At 38.0% G+C, this 18,892-nt stretch overlaps 1 protein-coding gene across 1 annotated transcript in view; it reads right to left on the bottom strand.

Annotated features, from left to right (window-relative positions):
* Window positions 1-5,456: 5,456 nt before the first annotated feature.
* The window catches only part of lingo2 (leucine rich repeat and Ig domain containing 2), a 593,792-nt gene continuing 580,356 nt past the window's right edge, over window positions 5,457-18,892 (bottom strand). Inside the window, exon 5 of the mRNA XM_056471884.1 lies at window positions 5,457-8,319. Within this exon, the coding sequence (XP_056327859.1) occupies window positions 6,460-8,307 (1,848 nt within the window). The 5' untranslated portion in view covers window positions 8,308-8,319 and the 3' untranslated portion in view covers window positions 5,457-6,459. The remainder of the gene's footprint in view (window positions 8,320-18,892) is intronic.

Below are 18,892 nucleotides of genomic sequence, written 5' to 3'. Positions count from 1 at the left end.
GACTACTTTGAAAATCGTGCAGCTTGAACTCGGCATAACATGTTTTACACTATGGTTTTTAGTCTCTAAAAATAACCTGCTCATGAGAGTCATTCTTTGGATGCTTCACACCGTGGATTATCACACAGTAAACAATGGAAAATGTTTTCACCTTTGCAAACTCACCACTCAAAACAGTGACTCACAGCCCTTCTCAGCAATGTTTGCTAGATGCACTGTACACTACAAACCTGAAACACACAGCGTTTTTAGCAGCTTCATTCTGTACCGCATGGATGAAGCTCAGGAATAACAGGAAATCTTCATTCACCTGAAATATACACATTACTTGCATTACTTGCTACATAGACTACGCATTATGCATAACTCATCATTCAGATTGTAAAGTGGTGCCTTAGAGGTCTTTTGGAACACAGTTAAACAATTTATAAATAAAATTCAGTCATGCAAAAGTTTTTTTTTCTCTCTCTCTTCATTTTCTGGAAGACATTTTTTTAGTCCCTCAGCCCTACAGGGTTTCTCTAATTAAATTTGCTCTCTAATGAACAAGCTGATGTATATGCTTTTTTTTTAAACCAAGAGAAGATGCAAAGCAATTTTCTGTTGGAGTAAGATGTTAAAGGCGCCTCAGAATTCATAAACATTTAATTAAATACTACAGAAAAATGCTCATGTAGAAAGATAATATGCAAACATATTTTGAGTATATTTAAATATGATGTTAAGTCAACACGGTGGCTCAGTGGTTAGCACTGTCGCTTCACAGCATGTAGGTCGCTGGTTCGAGTCCCAGCTGGGTCAGTTGACATTTCCGTGTGGAGTTTGATTGTTCTCCCCGTGTTGGCGTGGATTTCCTCCAGGTGCTCCGGTTTCCCCCACAGTCCAAAGACTGCGCTATAGGTGAATTGAATAAGCTTAATTGGCCATAGTGTATGTGTGTGAATTGAGTGTGTGTGGATGTTTCCTGGTACTGGGTTGCAGCTGGAAGGGCATCCGCTGTGTAAAACATGCTGGATAAGTTGGCAGTTCATTCCGCTGTGGCGACCCCTGATGATAAAGGGACTAAAGAAAAAAAATGAATGAATGATGTTAAGTCAAAGGTATACAACATTTCAAGCTAGCCAGTGCATTACATTGACATTGAATTGATTTGCATTTTTTCATGTGTTTTTTGATGTTGTTTTGACATTAATTTGCCCACTGGGTTCCACCCATCAGAGTGTTGTATTGAGAAGACATCTTTAGACCTTTATATTTCTAAATATAGATCATCATATTTCACACCCCCTAGTTTTTCATGATGATTTTGTGATTTTTTTGCATTAAAAATAACATTTCATTAAAAATGAAATTGAAATTCGACCATATTTACTATACTAGGTAGCCTACTATGTTAGGTGTGCAATCTGAAACAATGACCATGACACAAATCATAAAAATAAAGCTATGATCTGAAATGGTAGGGATTAAGCCAAAGGAAGTTTGTATTACTCTTCACTCCGAGGAGCATCTGACACCATGTCACACATAGGACATGCGTTGGGGCTTCCCCTTCTGTAATACACCTAAAACACGGATTGCCATAAAACTCGTTAATGGCAGGGAAGGGTTTTCTCTCATTGACTGCAGGAAGTGAGTTAAACGAAATAATTTATCGATTTGATGCACATCATAATACCAGCCATACATATAAAGCACAAAAAAAGTCCTTCATTTCGGTCACATCGGCCATCATCCTTGAACCGATCTCATCTCTGCTTGTCTGTTCCATTGCTCCGTTTGTTAGATGTTGGCTCAAACTTTTTTTTTGCAGTCTGAAGCATGTCAAATGCACAAAACGCCCAATTGGCACCACAGGATGTCTATATCTCATCTTTGCTATGACTTGCTATGACTCCCACCCCTCCTTCCATGTAATATCTGGATTGTGAGGGCGCAGGAGAGATGTCATTTTTCTAGAGACACTCAAAGACACCACGTGCGCTGCAAATGCATCGCCTATAAGTTATGTAAAACAATTCATTGCAAACTGAAATAAATATAATTTGATTGTATGGTTTGGAATTGGATGTTTTAGGAGATTATTTTAATTTTGGTGATTATTTTCATTTAATTAAAAATTTTGAGGGTCGCAAAAATTTGCGTCTTTTTGTTGATTATGCATTGGATTCAGCGATAGCGGAATCGCAAAAACTAGGGAGTCTGATAATATGGTAAAAGCTGTCGAAAGATGGAAAAATCTAAACGGCTGGAAGAATTTTGGGGGGAACAATCTACAAATTGGGCATCAGGATTATTAAAGTCAGCAAGAAATGGAAGATTGTCTTTTTTTGTGACATACATCCAACTGAAATGCTCCTGAAATGGGACAAAAAAGTTGGGTGGTGCAGGACTATATCCTTTGGGAACAGATTAGAAAGTTGGAAGAAAGTTGATTGCCCCGCCCCAAAGGAATAAATAAATAAATAACTAATAAATAAATAATAAATAAATAAACAGGAATTGTATTTTCAGTGTATTTGCTTGGTGATACACCATAATATTGAACAACATTAAATTTAGTTTCAAAGTTAGAGTAAGACACATATAAAAGATGTTGTTGATGCCAATTTGTTGTCGTTTTTTAATCAAGAAAGTCTATTGACAATAAATTGATTTCCATTTTTGACCTGTTTCTAATGTTCTTTTGACATCAGTGTGACCACTAGGTTACGCCCTTCAGACTGTTGTATTGAGAAGTATGCACCAAAAAAATATCTTTAGACCTTGATATTTGTAAATATAGACCATCAAAATTGTACAAAATATATAAAAAATGCAACCAAAAATCATTATTGATACGTACCCCTAAATACATTTGTGGAGATCACAAAATACATCCCAGGAGCTTCGTTTGTTTGCAGCTTTTGTTTTCATGAATCCACCAGAGGCCAATGTGTATTATTTTTGAGATTTAAAATTTCTCTCACGAGTGCCATTTGTGCTTGCTGTTCTCATGTAAATCCACCAGAGGCAACTGTCGACTGACAGACTGACTGACCGACCGATAACCCACCCACCCCCCTTCCCTAAACCCAAAAGCGATCAAAAAACCCTCGTCTGATTTTTACCATGTTTTCAGATTTTACCACGTTCTCACCCTTTTATTTGCTTGTTTATTTTATTTTTTGCCCTTTGTTTTACTTGCCTACTGGAACTGTTCTTTGACAGACTCAAACCCCGACATCGGAGTCAACTCCTCTCAGTGTCTCAAGCCCACCGACGTATGCGACAAGCCAATGGGCAAACTAGTAACACAGAAAAGCTGTCCACACAGATGCAAGCAATCAACTGTAATGTATTGTAATGTTTATTTATATAGCGCATTTATTGTGTATGGCCATATTGTGTATGACCAAAGCGCTTCACAATCATGAGGGGGTCTCTCCACACCATCACCAGTGTGCAGCATCCACTTGGATGATGTGACGGCAGCCACAGGACAATGCCGCCAGTGCGCTCCCCACACACCAGCTATTGGTGGAGTGAAGAGACAGTGATAGAGCCAATTCGGTGGATGAGGATGATTGGGAGGCCATGATCGTAAAGGCGGATTGAGGGAGTTTGGCCAGGACACCAGGGTTACACCCCTACTCTTTATGAGAAGTGCCATGGGATTTTTAATGACCACAGAGAGTCAGGACCTCGGTTATACGTCTCATCCAAAAGACGGTGCCCACAGTATAACCCAGTACAGTGCCCACAGTATAACACAGTACAGTGTCCCCTTCAGCTTTACTGAGGCATTAGGACTTCAGCTTTACTGAGGCATTGAGTACCCCCTGCTGGCCTCTCGAACACCCCTTCCAACAACAATCTACTTTTCCCATGTCGTCTCCCATCCAGGCACTAACCAGGCTTAGCCCTGCTTAGCTTCAGGGAGTAACCGGTCTTGGGCTGCAGGGTGACATGGCTGTGGCTATGGCTGCTGGTAGCACGAAAAGAAACAGAAGCTATCTGCAGCGTCATACCGCCCCATATCGTTTGTTTTAAAGAGCAAATGCAGCCATACGTAGCTCTGGCTACATAATGTGCTCTCTCCAGAAACGTATACAAGGATACGTTTTCACAATGAGCCTGTGTTGAATAAATGCCTGCATTATCAATATTCAAAATGGCGGAAAATATCAAAATGGCTGAAAGAATATGAAGGAACAATATACATATTGGGCATGAAGAATATTAAGATGATCAGTATGCTGGCATTGTTATGAGAAATCATACTGAGAAAGCAGGAATAATACAAAAATAAATAAGCAGGCATTATGTTTTCAGGGGATTTGCTTGGTGAGCATAATATCTAACAACATCAACTTTAGCTTCAAAGTTAGAGTAAGACACGTCAGAAAGGACGTTGTAAAAAAGACTTATTAGGCCAGCGATGATTAATTTAGAAACGCCTGTGTGTGCTGTTGTGCGAGTGTTTTGTAGTGTAGTTTTTCTAATCCCCTTGAGTTGAAAAAAGGCAGCATGTGACCCATTAACCGTAGTCAACCTAATTCTCGTTTTTCTCAGGCAATAGTGTAAGCGTCCTTCTTTCTGTCTGCAGGGACCACAATAACGAAGACCAAAGGGCCAGTGAAACAGTTTTTGCATATGGTCCTTTGGGCTTGACTGAGATTAGAGAAATTAGAATATTCCTAATGTTGGCCAGTAACCCCTCAGTGTCTATTGGGAAATCAACACAGTTACAAAACAGACCAGGGCCTCAAATTAGACCTCCCTTGGCAGCGGTGGGAAATCTGCTTTGACGGGTGGCTTCATGCTAAGTGCACAGCCTTATGAACTTGACTTCAACTTGCTCCGCTAACTTTATATGTTTGTGTTCTGACGTTCTTCAGAGAAAGACAAGGATAGAGGAAAAGAGGACAAAAGTTCTAACTAACAATTAGGAAGCAATAAAAACATCTCTCCCTTGTCAATTTGTATAATTAGCATTATCGCGCACTGTGATTTTCTTGCCTGGCTTGTTTCTCCCCACATTGTTCACCGGCATGATGGATGTAGGATGGATGTGGCATGATGGATGCATCTTGCCTACTCATTTCCCTGATGTCACAGGGTTAACAGCTTTTCTAGAGATTTTTCTCCAGATAACACGTGCTTCCTGCTGTGGAGATAATACATGCAAAGCATCAGTTCAACAGCATCGGGTCTCCACTTGTTCTCCTCATATACATTCTCTGTGTTCTGTTTCTTTAGATCAACCTCAGACTGTGGATACCAGAGTTAATTGCGAAACAGTTCAGTTGTATGTAATTAAATTGTCCTTCAAAGTATATGAAATATACCACATCCACAGAGATGGTGTATTTAGCAGTGTGTGATAACATCCACTTAAATCTAATGTATATATGCAGGTGAGTCTATATACAACATCAGAATACAAATCAATATTCTTTATTCCACATACATGTATTTTTTCTTTTACTTTGAACTGTTTACAATCTAAATGATTCAACAACAAAATGAGAAACTACCACAACAAAGTCAGAATTTCTTACTAGAGAAGGAAATAAAAGTAATGATGAAAAAACATAATGGTAGCTTGGATGGAAATGGAGACATTTTGTATTTTGTACCAGATAAGGGGTTAGAGTCACAGAAATGGACAAGTGCACAACCGAAAAATGGCCTGTGTTAATTTATGCGTACACTTGGATTAAAATCATAGTTAAGAAAAAATGAATTTAAATTATTTGAAAATCTTCACATTGTATTATTGAGTTTAAACGCAAAGGCCTTTGTTAATAAATAATCTCTCTTTTTTTTCATCCCAGATAATAAACAAATATAATATTCTTCAGATCAGGAGAATAAATGGGGGTAGACAAACGGCACACAAACGTTCCTCGGAGTAACATTTCACACCTGCTTAAGCCCTTTGTCCTCCGTTCTCAAACAGTTTGAGTAGTGAGACGATGGCTTGGTCGTACGGTATCTCCTTCGAAACATGGGAAATGTAAATTTTGGCGTTCATTGCATTTCGTGAACAATGCAACAAAAGAAAGTGTTTATACATGTTAACATACACATACATAACTGAGCATTACGTACATATATGCAGGATAATGAGAGAGAGAACAGATTCCCGATCATCTGTTGGTCGCAGTGAGAAAGCATGTGCGAGCCTCGGCAAATAAGAGAGTAATACTTGAATTTTACAAATCGGTTCTGTACACAATTTGTCTCGGAGTGTTGGTGAACATCCCCTCCTTCCAAGAGGGTTTCATATAAATTCGAAAATGGTTCATTATTGACACATATTATTCCCTTTGTGTATCCAGTGAAGTCAAACTGAACCAAAACCTGGATTGAATCTTAGGGACTGCGGTGTTTCCTGGCTTTGAGTTCTGTTTCCAGGTACAATTTGTTAAACAAAGACCATTGTAAATTCCCTCTGGTATTCCTTTAAATTTCTTAAATCATTTTCATGTTAAAGCGCCGTGGCCCAGCACCCTGGTCCGCCTCCTCACCGGAGGTCCCATTGGACTTGGAGCGTGGCACATACTCAATATCAATGTTGTTTTTATGTTTGCCTTTTCCTCGACTCCACACAAACAGGAGCAGGAAGCAGAAAAGAACCACTCCTAGGAATGTAAAACAGCCCATGGCTGTAGAAACTAAGATAGTCTTTAGATCCAAGCCAAAGGTCACATTAGGGAGGTTGGTACCGTTGGCAGTGGCATTGCTTGTATCCGTATAATGCTGGGTCCTGTTGGCATACAGCGAGCCCAGGCTTTTCACTGACAGTGATACCATAAGTGTATCATTACCTGCACTGTTGGAGGCCGTGCATACATACACACCGCCGTCCTGAACTTCCACTGCCTTGATATCCAATGAGCCATTGTTGTGGACCATCACTCTGCCGTGGTTCCTGTTGTTCAGGTGTACCTTACGTGGGGAGACCCAAGAAATAGTGGGCCGCGGGGTTCCCTCCGCACTGCAATTCAAATGGGCTGACTGTCCCTCCTCCACAGACACAGTCTGAGTCCGATTTCGACGGATCTTGGGCTTGGTGCAGGTCACATAGTTGGACAGAAGAGCCTCTTTGAACTCCTTGGACTGCCGTCTTTGGCTGCCCTCCGGACTGCTGCACTCAGGCTGGGTATCACCAAACGAGATGGAATGGTGCCTCTGGAGCAACCACATGAGTCGGCAATCACACACCAAAGGGTTGTTGTTGATCAACAGCACCTGTAGCGCCTCAGGAGCATGAAATGCCCCCTTCTCCAGGGTGTCAAGGCGGTTGTGGGAGATGTTTAGCAAGCGGAGCCAGCGGATGCCCTGGAAAGCGTAGGGTTCGATGGACACCAGATGAGATCCAGCTAACCTCAACTCACGCAGTCGCACCAGGTTCTGAAGCAGGCCACCTTCCACTGTCCGTATGCGACTGTAGGAAAGGTTAAGGTGCGTGAGGTAAGGCAGGTGGTGGAGAGCCTGGTAGGGGAAAGTGGACAAGTTGGTGTTGGTGACAGAAAGCGTGGTGAGATTGAGGCCATGCAGAGAATTGGCAGGGAACACATCTAGAGATGGCCAGTTGTCGATCTCTAGGTGACGGAGGTGGAATAGCTTCTTAAAGGAGTAGGGGTGGAGAGTGCTGATAGTGAGGTAGCGCATATGTAGGCTCACCAGGTTGTGCAGGTGGGACAGGGCATCTGTGGGCACCACCGTCAAGTTACAGCGCTCCAGCGTCAGGCTCTCCAGAGACAACAGTCCGCTGAAAGCCCGATGGGAGATGTAAACCAGCTCATTGTCTCCGACATCCAATGACCTGAGGTTGCGCAGGTCCTGGAACATATAGTCCACCAGAATGACAACCTTATTGTCGCTGATATCCAGGTTCGTCAGATTGGAGAGGCCGGTGAAGACGCCTAGAGAGAGGAGCTTGATGCGGTTGCTCTTTAAGCTCAACGAGTGGAGGCTGTAGAGCAAGTTGAAGGCTCCGGGCTCAACATAGGCAATAATGTTTCCACTCAGATCCAGTTCTTCTACATGTGGATAGTCAGCAAAGTCATCAGGGTTGACAGCCTGAATGCGATTCTTGCTGAGATCAAGGATTCTTGTCTCGATTGGGACTCCATCGGGAATGGCGGTGTAGCGCTTGCGGTGGCAGATGACAGATCGGCTCTGGGCGGAGCACTCGCAGCGGGAGGGGCAGGCCAGGGTGGAGCCCACGAACACGGCCACCAGGGCCAGCCCCAGCAAAGGCTGCCAGCAAGACACGGCTGTGTGCAGCATGACTCGACTTAAACAGTCCACCATACTGTCATGGCTCTGAAAGAAACAGAAAGATCAAAGGTCAGAATATGAACATAGACATCTTGATTTAACACATCACATCAAAGATTACTAAATAGTACATTATCAATGAAAGATTCACCATTAATAGTTGGTATCTTTAAATGTAAAACATAGGTTCATCTAGAACAGCAGGAGATGCCACTGAATGGACCTGATATGAATTTGTTTGTACTGCACATAAAGAACGAGCTGAAGATTGGTGCACATACAAATGAACACTGCCTCAGTTCTTGCTTGTGGGTTTGTATGTGCATGGATTGATTCTTTATTGTTTGCACATGAATTCACAGCCCTATGGGTGTCCTGCTGTTTTTCTTTCTCAGTCGGTTCAGTACTGTTGAAGATTTATACTTTCTCACCATTATATTTCTGTGTTGTTTTGGGGTTTACCAAAGCTGCTTATTCCAACTAAATCTTTTTCTGAAAAACTGTATTATTTAAAAAAGCTGTTCAAAGCAATTGATAAATGCATATACATTAAATGCTAATTTAATTGTAATCATCCATAAAACATTACTTATAGAACAAAGATTACATAATTAAGTTAGTTAACTTAAATAACATGGTTTTAACTTTAAATTGTACTAAAGCATATTTTGTTAAGTGTTTGAAATATTTTGTTCATTACATCTACAGTAAATCTATTCGCCTTGAACATCAAATACAGCGGGTGACACTTCAAAATGAGCATGTGCTTTTAGGTATGACCGCAGTTTGCGACTATGCCACCAGGGAGCACAAAGGAACAAGATGCAGACAGAGAGAAATAGCCTACACAGTAGCTGTAAATACCCTGCTACTTGTTAATGAAGAAGAAACAATCAAACAAAGCATTATAATTCCTTAATTAATCATTAAAAACTTGTTAACAAGCTTTATTATCATTGTAAACTTAAGTAAAATAAGGATTTATTATGTAAAGTAAATTTAAAGAAATAAAAGAAAACTAAAATGAAAGTTCAAACATACATACAAATAAGTAGGCATAAATAAATAAATAAATAAATAAATAAATAAATAAATAAATAAATAAATCAAGCAGTGTTTTATTATAAATATAGAGAAATGTACAGTGTTATTTAAAGTGACAGGACTAAGACAGTCAGTAAATAAGCTTTTTCACTTACTATCTCATTTTATGTCTCAATTACTGTAAATAAATAATAAATAAATAATTAAAAAGGCCTAATTATTTATTTAAAGACATTACCAGCGAAACACTGAGAAACTGTCCAATGCTATTTTTTAGATTTTAAAAGAAAGCTGCAAAGTGGGCTATATAATTTTAATTAATTTCTTCTGTCTGTCACTTGCAGTTCAATGGTTCAAACAACAAGGCAATATTGACCTGTTTTATAGGCTGTAGGCAACTATAGTATATAATAATTTAGTTTTTACATATAGTACTGCATCAATTTGCATATATGTTTTATAGTTTATATGGGCCTAAAATGAACACCTCAGTTCAATTCAGAGTTATTATTTAAAACATAGACCTGCATTTGATTCTACTTTCCTCTATTAGAATATTAAATATTACTAATATATTCAATATTAGAAATTTAAACAAATATACATGAGCAAGTAATACTGAGATTACGGTGACTTCCAGACTGTGCACTGATGCATCAAAAATATAAATGTTTGGAGGGCACAATCCACTGGTGCAGACATTACAGATGCAATTACGTCGGCTATTGCAAAGGCTGAAAAGATGAGTAAATAAGGCCTCAGAGGTTAATAAAACACATTTACTGTTTTTAGACATTCACCTTAATAGGTCCTTTAAAAAAAACAAATAATGTTTGAAGCAGATCGGTCCTGTGCTGACATCAACAATCATCTAAATCCAGAATTTGTTTATTCTGTTATGATTCCAGCTCTAAAAGACAGGCTGGCTGTGTGTGAGGCTGAACACAATAGACGCATGACAATGAAATGCGCAATGTCTTGGTTGTGAAACACCTGTGGTGCTTCTTTTAAACTTGTAGCCTTGATGTTGGACTCTCTCTGTTGTCACTCTCACCTGTTACATTCTTCTGTCAGAAATTATTCCCAGACCTTTATAAAGGCCTTGATTTTAGAGTCAACACAAAAATCAGAAACATCTTTTTTGTGTGTGTGCTTTCTATTGAACTTAGTGGTCTTCATATTCTTTCAGTTCCCTTGAATAAACTTTACTTCTCCACTGACATCTTTTATCTGTAACCCTTCCTCTCCATCTTCCTTCCTGGCTCTGGCATGGACAAAGCTCCATGCCCAAATATTCTTCACTGAAAATCCTGTTTGAGTTGGAATCTTGGGTTGTGCAATGTTTGTAGTGTTTGATAATATCAATATTGTTGTTTTATGCATGTGTGAGCTGACATGATTGAGAATGTCACTCACTTGGCAAGAAACAGTATTAAACAGTGAGCAAAAATGTATTAAAGAGTAAAAGAGTAAAAGCAAAAATAGACTAAAACTATTGATTTTGTAGTGAGGCCTATTAGAATGCAGCTAGAATGCACCATGTTACGAAAAAGAAATATATGAGAATTTATTTATAGTAATGCATGTAAGTAATGCACATTTAATCAGGTCCGATGTTATCCATAACTAGAGTTGGCTGTTGGGTAAGTTACTTGAAAAAAGTAATAGATTACAAATTATTGACTACTACTGGAAAATTGTAATCTGATTTCATTACTAATTATTTAATATAAAAAGTAATCAGATTACTAATTACTTAACTTTGAAGTTACTTAAAAAATAAAATATACCTATAAAAATACAAACAAATATACTGCAGCTCTTTCAGTAATTTAATATTCACTGAAAAACATTACAATAGGTTGATCACAGCAACTTGACATATTCATAAGACTCAATCTGCGCTCTGAATAAGCCGCACAAGCCACACATGTCCATTGGAAATAATGAACTTGCTCATGCAAATGACACAATATGTGAACGGCCCCATAAGCAACTACGCTGCTCTTTACATTTAGAAATACCTTCACTTCTGATCCTGCACAAAAATCCAATTTAGCCATTTAGCATGAGTTGGACCGCCATGTTTTTGTACACAGATGTCCTCCATGGTGATGAGTATTGTTGTAGAATGCTTTCTTTTCAAGTGCTTGAACAAGTTCCTGGTCGAGTTAAAAGCCCTCGTAAGTTCTTTAGAGACTGGACATAGCCCAGCAAACAATTTTGTGTTTAATAGATGTCTAATAGACATCTAGAAAGCTTGGCTAAAACCAGGCTAAACTTGGGCTGTCAGTGAAAATAGACATCTAAGAAAAGCCCAAAACTAGACTAGTCATCAAATAGACAGATTCGACAGACTTCATATGTTTAGTCATTCATTGCTGTTTATTTGATGACTAGTCTAGTTTTGGCCTATTTTTAGACGTCTATTAGATTTAGCCAAGTGGACTATGTTTAGACGTCTATTAGACATCTATTAGAAATCTTTTAAAAACAAAAAATGCTTGCTGGGCGACTGCATTCACAGCAATATTTTTGTTTTTACGCTCAATGAAATTAAAATAATGTCTGCATTTCCACTTGAAGAAGCAACCACTCTCGAAAGCAACCATTTCAGCTCACCTTCTCCAGCAATTTAGACGCAGACTTGACTGACGTTACAGTGGAAAACTTGATTTAAAAGAACAATTTTTTCCCTCAGAAACTAGATTTGTAACGTAAGTAACGCAATTAGATGGACTTTAGTAACTGTAATAAAATTACACAAATTTAAAAAGTAATTTGTTATATTACTGCGATCCACAATTATGTCATTCGGATACAGTAATGCAGAGCATGTTACACCAACTCTGTTCATAACTCTGCATTGCTGTTGACAATAACAAACAAATAAAACATTGTTTAAGGGGGCTAATAATATTGACCATAAAATAATAATAATAAAAAAAAACTGCTTTAATTCTAGCCGAAATAAAACAAATGAGACTTTCTCCAGAAGAAAAAAAAAATTATCTGAAAAACTGTGAAAAATTTCTTGCTCTCCACAACATCACTTGGGAAATAATTAAAAAAGAAAAATAAAATCAAAGGAGGGCTAATAATGTTGCCTTAAACTCTGTATGTGCTACATAAAACAACTTAACCCTCTATAGGGCATCGTCATTTATAAATGACACCATGGGTGTTGCTAGGCCTATTTGGGCGTTGCCCCCCTATTTTTCTACTGAGCCCCCCTAAAACTTTTGTGATTAGCTCATAAACTGTACACTAAATTGTCGTCTCGGTCCCCTTTAAATTTGATATGAAAACAGCGGAAGAATTCGGCTCCTCCCCATCTTTTGTTTTTCATTTGATCAGCAAACCACAGCTGTGCAGCGTGAGAGAACAAGGTATGTGTTTACCAATAGATTACGATAGAACTTAGGCCTATAATATCTGCTTATTTTCAGTTCTTTACTATAGATACACTTGTATCACTTGTACCCCAATGTCATGGAGGAGCCATCGGATTTCCCATCTGCTGTTTCATTGGTGCTCACCTCATAATCACAGCTGTTTTCTCGAAAAAGTAGCTCTTATCGAACATTTTAATTTCAAATTTAACTACCAATATAAAACATGTTTTGTGATAGTGCATGTGGCATTAACTATACCATACAGTCCTGCACAGAAAGGATTTAAAACTGTGACAGAACCACTTAGAGAATGTACGCATTTTAACTGATAGAAGATAGAAACATCATGTGTTGTCTTGTGTTTAAAAAAATTGTATTTATTGTTGTGATTCAGATCATGAAATATGTGAATTAGCCTGTAGGGTTAAAAATATGCATTTAAATTTAAATTTTCAGTTTAATTAGAAAAGTGGCAGTTTTATATATTTAATATATGCAAACAAATATTTACTTAAATATAGAAACTGTATTTTACTACAGTAAACAGGTTTGTTGAACTGAGTTTTGAGTTGGACTTGAGAATTAAGTTTTTCTTTTTTTACCATATTAAACATTTTAACTTTTATTAATTTCTTACTATTAAATTACTACTTATAATTGTAATATTACACTTATATTACCCCCTAAAATAAAAATCCTAAAATCGTCCCTGAGTTACACTAAGAAAATTCAATTTTTAAAACACTAATGATATTTAACCAATAAATTTAAATCTTAGTAATGTTACATGTCATCTCACACTGTGGCTATTACAAATATATCGGTAGAAAACTGATTTTGAAACAAAACTATATTGTTTAAATACTGTTTAAAATTCTAAAACATTGTTAGACAACTAAAACAACTGTTTCTGAAACACTAAGACATGTTTGCATCATGTTCCATAGAGTTAAAATGCATTTTAATCTGTCTCGAGTTTCATAAGTTCTAAAATAAATTTAGTGGTATATGAAGAAAATTAATATGAATTAAGTTTTTGACATGTTTCTGAAATGCTAAGACATTGATTGATTTCTTTCTAGACAGAGAAAATGTATTTGAATGTGTGAAGTTTTCAAAATGATTGACCCTAATGGGACAAAGTCAGCTATAAATGACAGCAAATTAAAACAAAGGTCAAAGGTCAGATGTACAAAATAAATTATGAAAAATGATTTTAGCCTTAAATACTCTAGAAATAAATAGTAGTGATATTTTTAGATATGATTCCATAATTAGTCCAATAGAGGATTATGAAACAATGTGTTAATACTAAGTAGTTTACGTTTTCATTCATAAATTTCAAAATTAATCAGCATTTTTGAACAAATCATTTGAATGACTGATTTAATGAACCACTCTTTAACACACATACTTGCAACCATCTACTGTTGGTTTTAGTATAATATTTATTAACAACAGCAAAAGTATCAGCTTAAAAATAGTGAATGTTATTAAAAACAATTCCAAAAGGACATTGAGATATCATTTATGTCAGTATTACAAATCCCTATTGGCAATATGTCAGATTAGGAAAAAATGTATGCAAACACCATTTCATGTTGACTTAAAGAACCCTGGCAGTGTGATTACTCGTCTCTCCTGTTTGATGATGTTTTTTTGGCTCTGCACACTCAGCATTGTGTGAAAAATCTCACTGGCATTCTAGTCTCAGTGGCATCTGCCTGTGTGCATCAGCGAAAACAAGCACTCACACATGATGCATGTGGAGACACTTTCATAAATGTCCTGCAGTGTGACTAAGCGTGCGTACGTTTGTTTGATTGTAAATATGCAGTTTCACAGTCATATCTGAATGTGAGATGGTTGCTTTGAGCTTGATCTGAATTTGCTGTGAATTGTAAGATGGTCATTCCAATGTTTGACCTCTAGAGGGCAGGTTTGCATAATAAGGCTACTCAGTAGCAAAATGAATGGGTCAGTAACAATAGATTCAATCAAAGCGGTCTCATTTATTACAATTGTGTTCATTTGTAAATGTAGACAACTATAATGTAATTTAAACATTTGATGAGAGCCAGATTAAAAAAAATGAGTATTTTCTTGGCTATTTGTAACCTGTGCACTGCAAATCCTACATTTGCAATTACAATACAATAAATGAGGATAATACATCATTTAAATGAAGTAATTTCACAAGACTAAACTGACTGCAGCTTTCAGTGAACATTACAAGTCAGGAATGCATAATGAAGCACATTATATTAAAAAAAAAAATCATTCCTACGCATTTGGCAAGGATAAAACAATATGACATTCAAGTAGAAAATGTAAAAGGGAATATATCTGGAAAGCTCAAAGATGAGTAGTGTGTGTAAGTATGTGGGTGTGTGTTATAGCCAAGCAGACAGATTGTGAAACAGGTTGTGAAAAGTGCATAGACACAGCACCTCATCTGGTGTGTCACGCTTGCACTACATTTAAACAGAGAAAAAGAGGTGCAGAAACCCCACAGGCACCAAAACACAGCCCGGTTGAGATTTAAAACAAATTATACAACGTGAAATGTCAGGCATCCGGAGAAAAAATGTGCAGCTGCAACGTGTCTGTAATGGTAGCAAATGTATGCTCTCCTGTTTTATGTAACAGATTAATCATGTGCGGTGATAGAAGATGCATTAAATATTGTCAATATTTACCAAAAGAAAAAAAAAAAGGCATCATGGTGGCTCAGTGGTTAGCATTGTCACCTTACAGCGAGAAGGTCGCTGGTTTGAGTCCTGGGTCAGTTGGCATTTCTGTGTGGAAATGTTCACGCCATGTTGGAGTGAGTTTCCTCAGAGTGCTCCGGTTTCCCCCACAGTCCAAAGACATGCGCTATAGGTGAATTAGGTAAACTAAATTGCCCGTAGTGTGTGTGTGTGTGTGTGTGAAGGAGTGTGTATCGTCAGGGCTTAATTTGTAAATGAATAATTCCCGGAACAAAACCAGCAAATATAAGTTACCGTGATCAACGTCCACCCCACAATTTCAGTTTTCCCAGAACATGACGTCATTAAACGGTGATAGTGCAAAAAAAGAGCATGACATTTCTGAACAGTCTTTAATTATTTTGTGCCATATAACATTATAGGTCAGTCATGGATAATAAAAACATGTTGCTACAAACATAAATCGAATAAACACTCACTATTCAGTTCACCTATTTGCCAAATGAAAAAATAAATAATTAAATAACTCACTGTGTCTAATCTTCAAGAAGAACCCACAGTTATCTCTTCTGTCTTGTTTATTGGCTGATTCAAGATCGCTTTGCTTCTGTTTCCTGCTATCCTGATCCATTCGGCCGCAGTTTCATATTATCGAAATCTCGTTTAATCATTCTCAAAATCAGATTTACTCAGGTTTTAAAAATGAAAATAGACATGACTGCCTCTTTTCATTCTGAAAATACAAATATTATTTAGGTAGGCCACTATGCCATTATTTATTTCCACTGCTCACTGCGGGTGAAACAATCACCAAGTAATGAGAGTGATTGTAAACATAAGAAAGCTGATTGGCTGAAAATGTTGACTTTTTGCTTTAAAGGACACCTATTTGACCTCTTTTTCAAGATTTAAGTCTTTTGTGTCTTCAGAATGTGTCTGTAAAGTTTCAGCTCAAAACACCCATCACCCATATTTATTGTACCTATCAGAATGTTGGGTTTTTCTGCTTTGAACACCATGTAGATGTTATTTTGTGGCCTGTGCCTTTAATGCCAATTCTCCCTGCCCACCGTTCCCACGTGCCTGTCAGAATGTGCCTCAATCTCCGGCTCTGCTGCGTCAGATAACAGACATGAAGGAAGCAGATCTCACGTAACGGTTGTGAGAAATACTAAGAATTTTCCCAATGATTGTTTGATGTGGAGTTAATTCAAGCCTTTCTGCAATGACACACAATGTTGTTACAAAGTTCACGTACACACACAGTGTGTGCGTTTAACTTTGCACTGTTTTTGCATGCAAATGTGACAGGATACACGTTAATATCCACTGCTGTATGGATATCAGTTACGTTAATGTATGTTACAACCTCAGCCATAACACAAATGAGAAAGAACACAAATGGATCGGTCTAGGGGATTTATTAAGATAAACAAACAAAATAATATTATATATGTGGAGGAAACACAACAGAACAAAGGCTGAACACAAAAGGAGCACAATTACACATCTGGACCGCCTCTCAAGTCCCCGCCCTTGAAGCACTGCAGCATGAGCTCTAAAGCTGCGGTCACACCGCACTTTTCTCCCCATAGACTTCCATTCATACGCACGCGAATGCGTCAGACTGGAAACACAAGCTCATGTGACAAGCTTCGCAGTTCACTGCATTGCAAAGTTCAAGCTTGGTGAACTCTGACCTGCGAAATCACTTCACATGATTGCGTGAGACCAATCGAAGACCAAAACATGACCTCTCTGGACAGAAATTTAAAACATGGAGCAATCACTCGCTTTTTTTAATGTCTAATCATTTTGTTTGATCCCGCCCCTTTTCGCAGTGCCGCACGACAGAATTTCGCAAGCACAAACTCTAGTGTGACTGCAGCTTTATAGCGCCGACCGTCAATGATCCGCAAGTGTGGAGGAATCTACTCAATCAATATAAAAACAGCAAAAAAAACTTCAGAGGGCGATAAAATAGCAAAAATAAGTATAAAATTAAATAAATAGATGGACATGTAACAATGTACAAAATAAACCCGATTTAACATCCACAAACCAGGATTGAAGAGTTTTCTTTTATAATTGTACTGACATGCGAGTGTGCTGATAAAATAAAGCTGAAGTAAATCGCTGTAAGTCATTACAAACATGCACTGTTTTAGAAATGTTTTAGACTTTTAAAACTCACTCTTGATCACATTTGATGATGATTGATGATCACAGAGAGCTGAACAGATCTTTTATTCCCAGTTGCTTTGCACACGTCCTGTCTTTTTAATATGATTATACGTGTTGCTACGGAGCATGTTAATACACAGCTGTCAATCAATTCAGAAGGGCGGGAAACCGCACTCCTACATCAGGTTGCGGTTGGCCTTAAAATGGGAGGGATTTGGATCCTATTTTAACCTCAAGAAATTTAAAAAAAGTATCGTCTTTATATCACCCCAATATGACTGTGGACACACTATACCTGCACACAGTTCTGTCCAAACAGCTTACAAAAGATGATTTTCATCATAGGTGCCATTTAACTTGTGCATGGTGACTACTGTCATGTATGTGCGTGCGCACACACAATCCACTCAGCCTTCGCTTGCTCTCATTCATATTCTCTCTCATTCTCTCCCTCTCACACACACACATACATAGGTATTTACCAAACAAAAGTTAATGCCGGAGCCATTAAAATAAACACTGGAATACAAAACGAATATCTGCCATTTTGCAGAAAAGGATCCAGCTCAAAATAAGCACTGTGTATGGGTGTTTCCCAGTACTGGATTGCGGCTGGAAGGGCATCCGCTGCATATGTCAGAATAGTTAGTGGTTTATTCTGCTGTGGCGACCCCTGAAATAGAGACTAAGCCGAAGGAAAAGAATGAATTTATAAAAATCATCCCACAGCATGCCTTGTTCAGACAGAGCGTCTGTTTAGTCTTTCCAAAATATATGCTAATAATGACAAAAAATTTGGTGGCCTGTTTATTTCTGGCTTTATTAGCGCTGCCAATTATGCCCCGAAACTAAACAGAACAGGAATAAATGAGACTTAGTAAGATAAGACAGTCTCTTATAGTAGGCCTATGTTTAGATTTCCACACTGAGCAATTTGAAGCGTTAAGCTTGTGTTGACACGCGTCTCCTAGAGAGCAGGTGCTCACAGTGAACAAACGCAAACATGACATCAGTGTTTGTATCAAGATTCTCATTAGGTGACGAGATTAGGCTTTCTTTCGCTGACACACACATACTGACAAACCGGCATGTACAAATGAGTATTTAAACAGCCAAAGACACTTTGCTACTTCATATTTAATGAACAATTTGTACCTAGGTCAACCTTTCACTGATCTTATTGGGCGTTTGCCCCCGAGCTGTGTGATTAAGAACTTTTAGTTGCTGTTTTATTAGCTATTCAATAGAGTATTGATTGCCACTATCTGGGAGAGTTACATATGC

This window comes from Danio aesculapii, chromosome 14, assembly GCF_903798145.1.
Source record: "Danio aesculapii chromosome 14, fDanAes4.1, whole genome shotgun sequence".
Classification (NCBI taxonomy): domain Eukaryota; kingdom Metazoa; phylum Chordata; class Actinopteri; order Cypriniformes; family Danionidae; genus Danio; species Danio aesculapii.
Note: the sequence above shows the minus strand (reverse complement) of the source record. Positions and strands in the feature narration are given on the sequence as shown.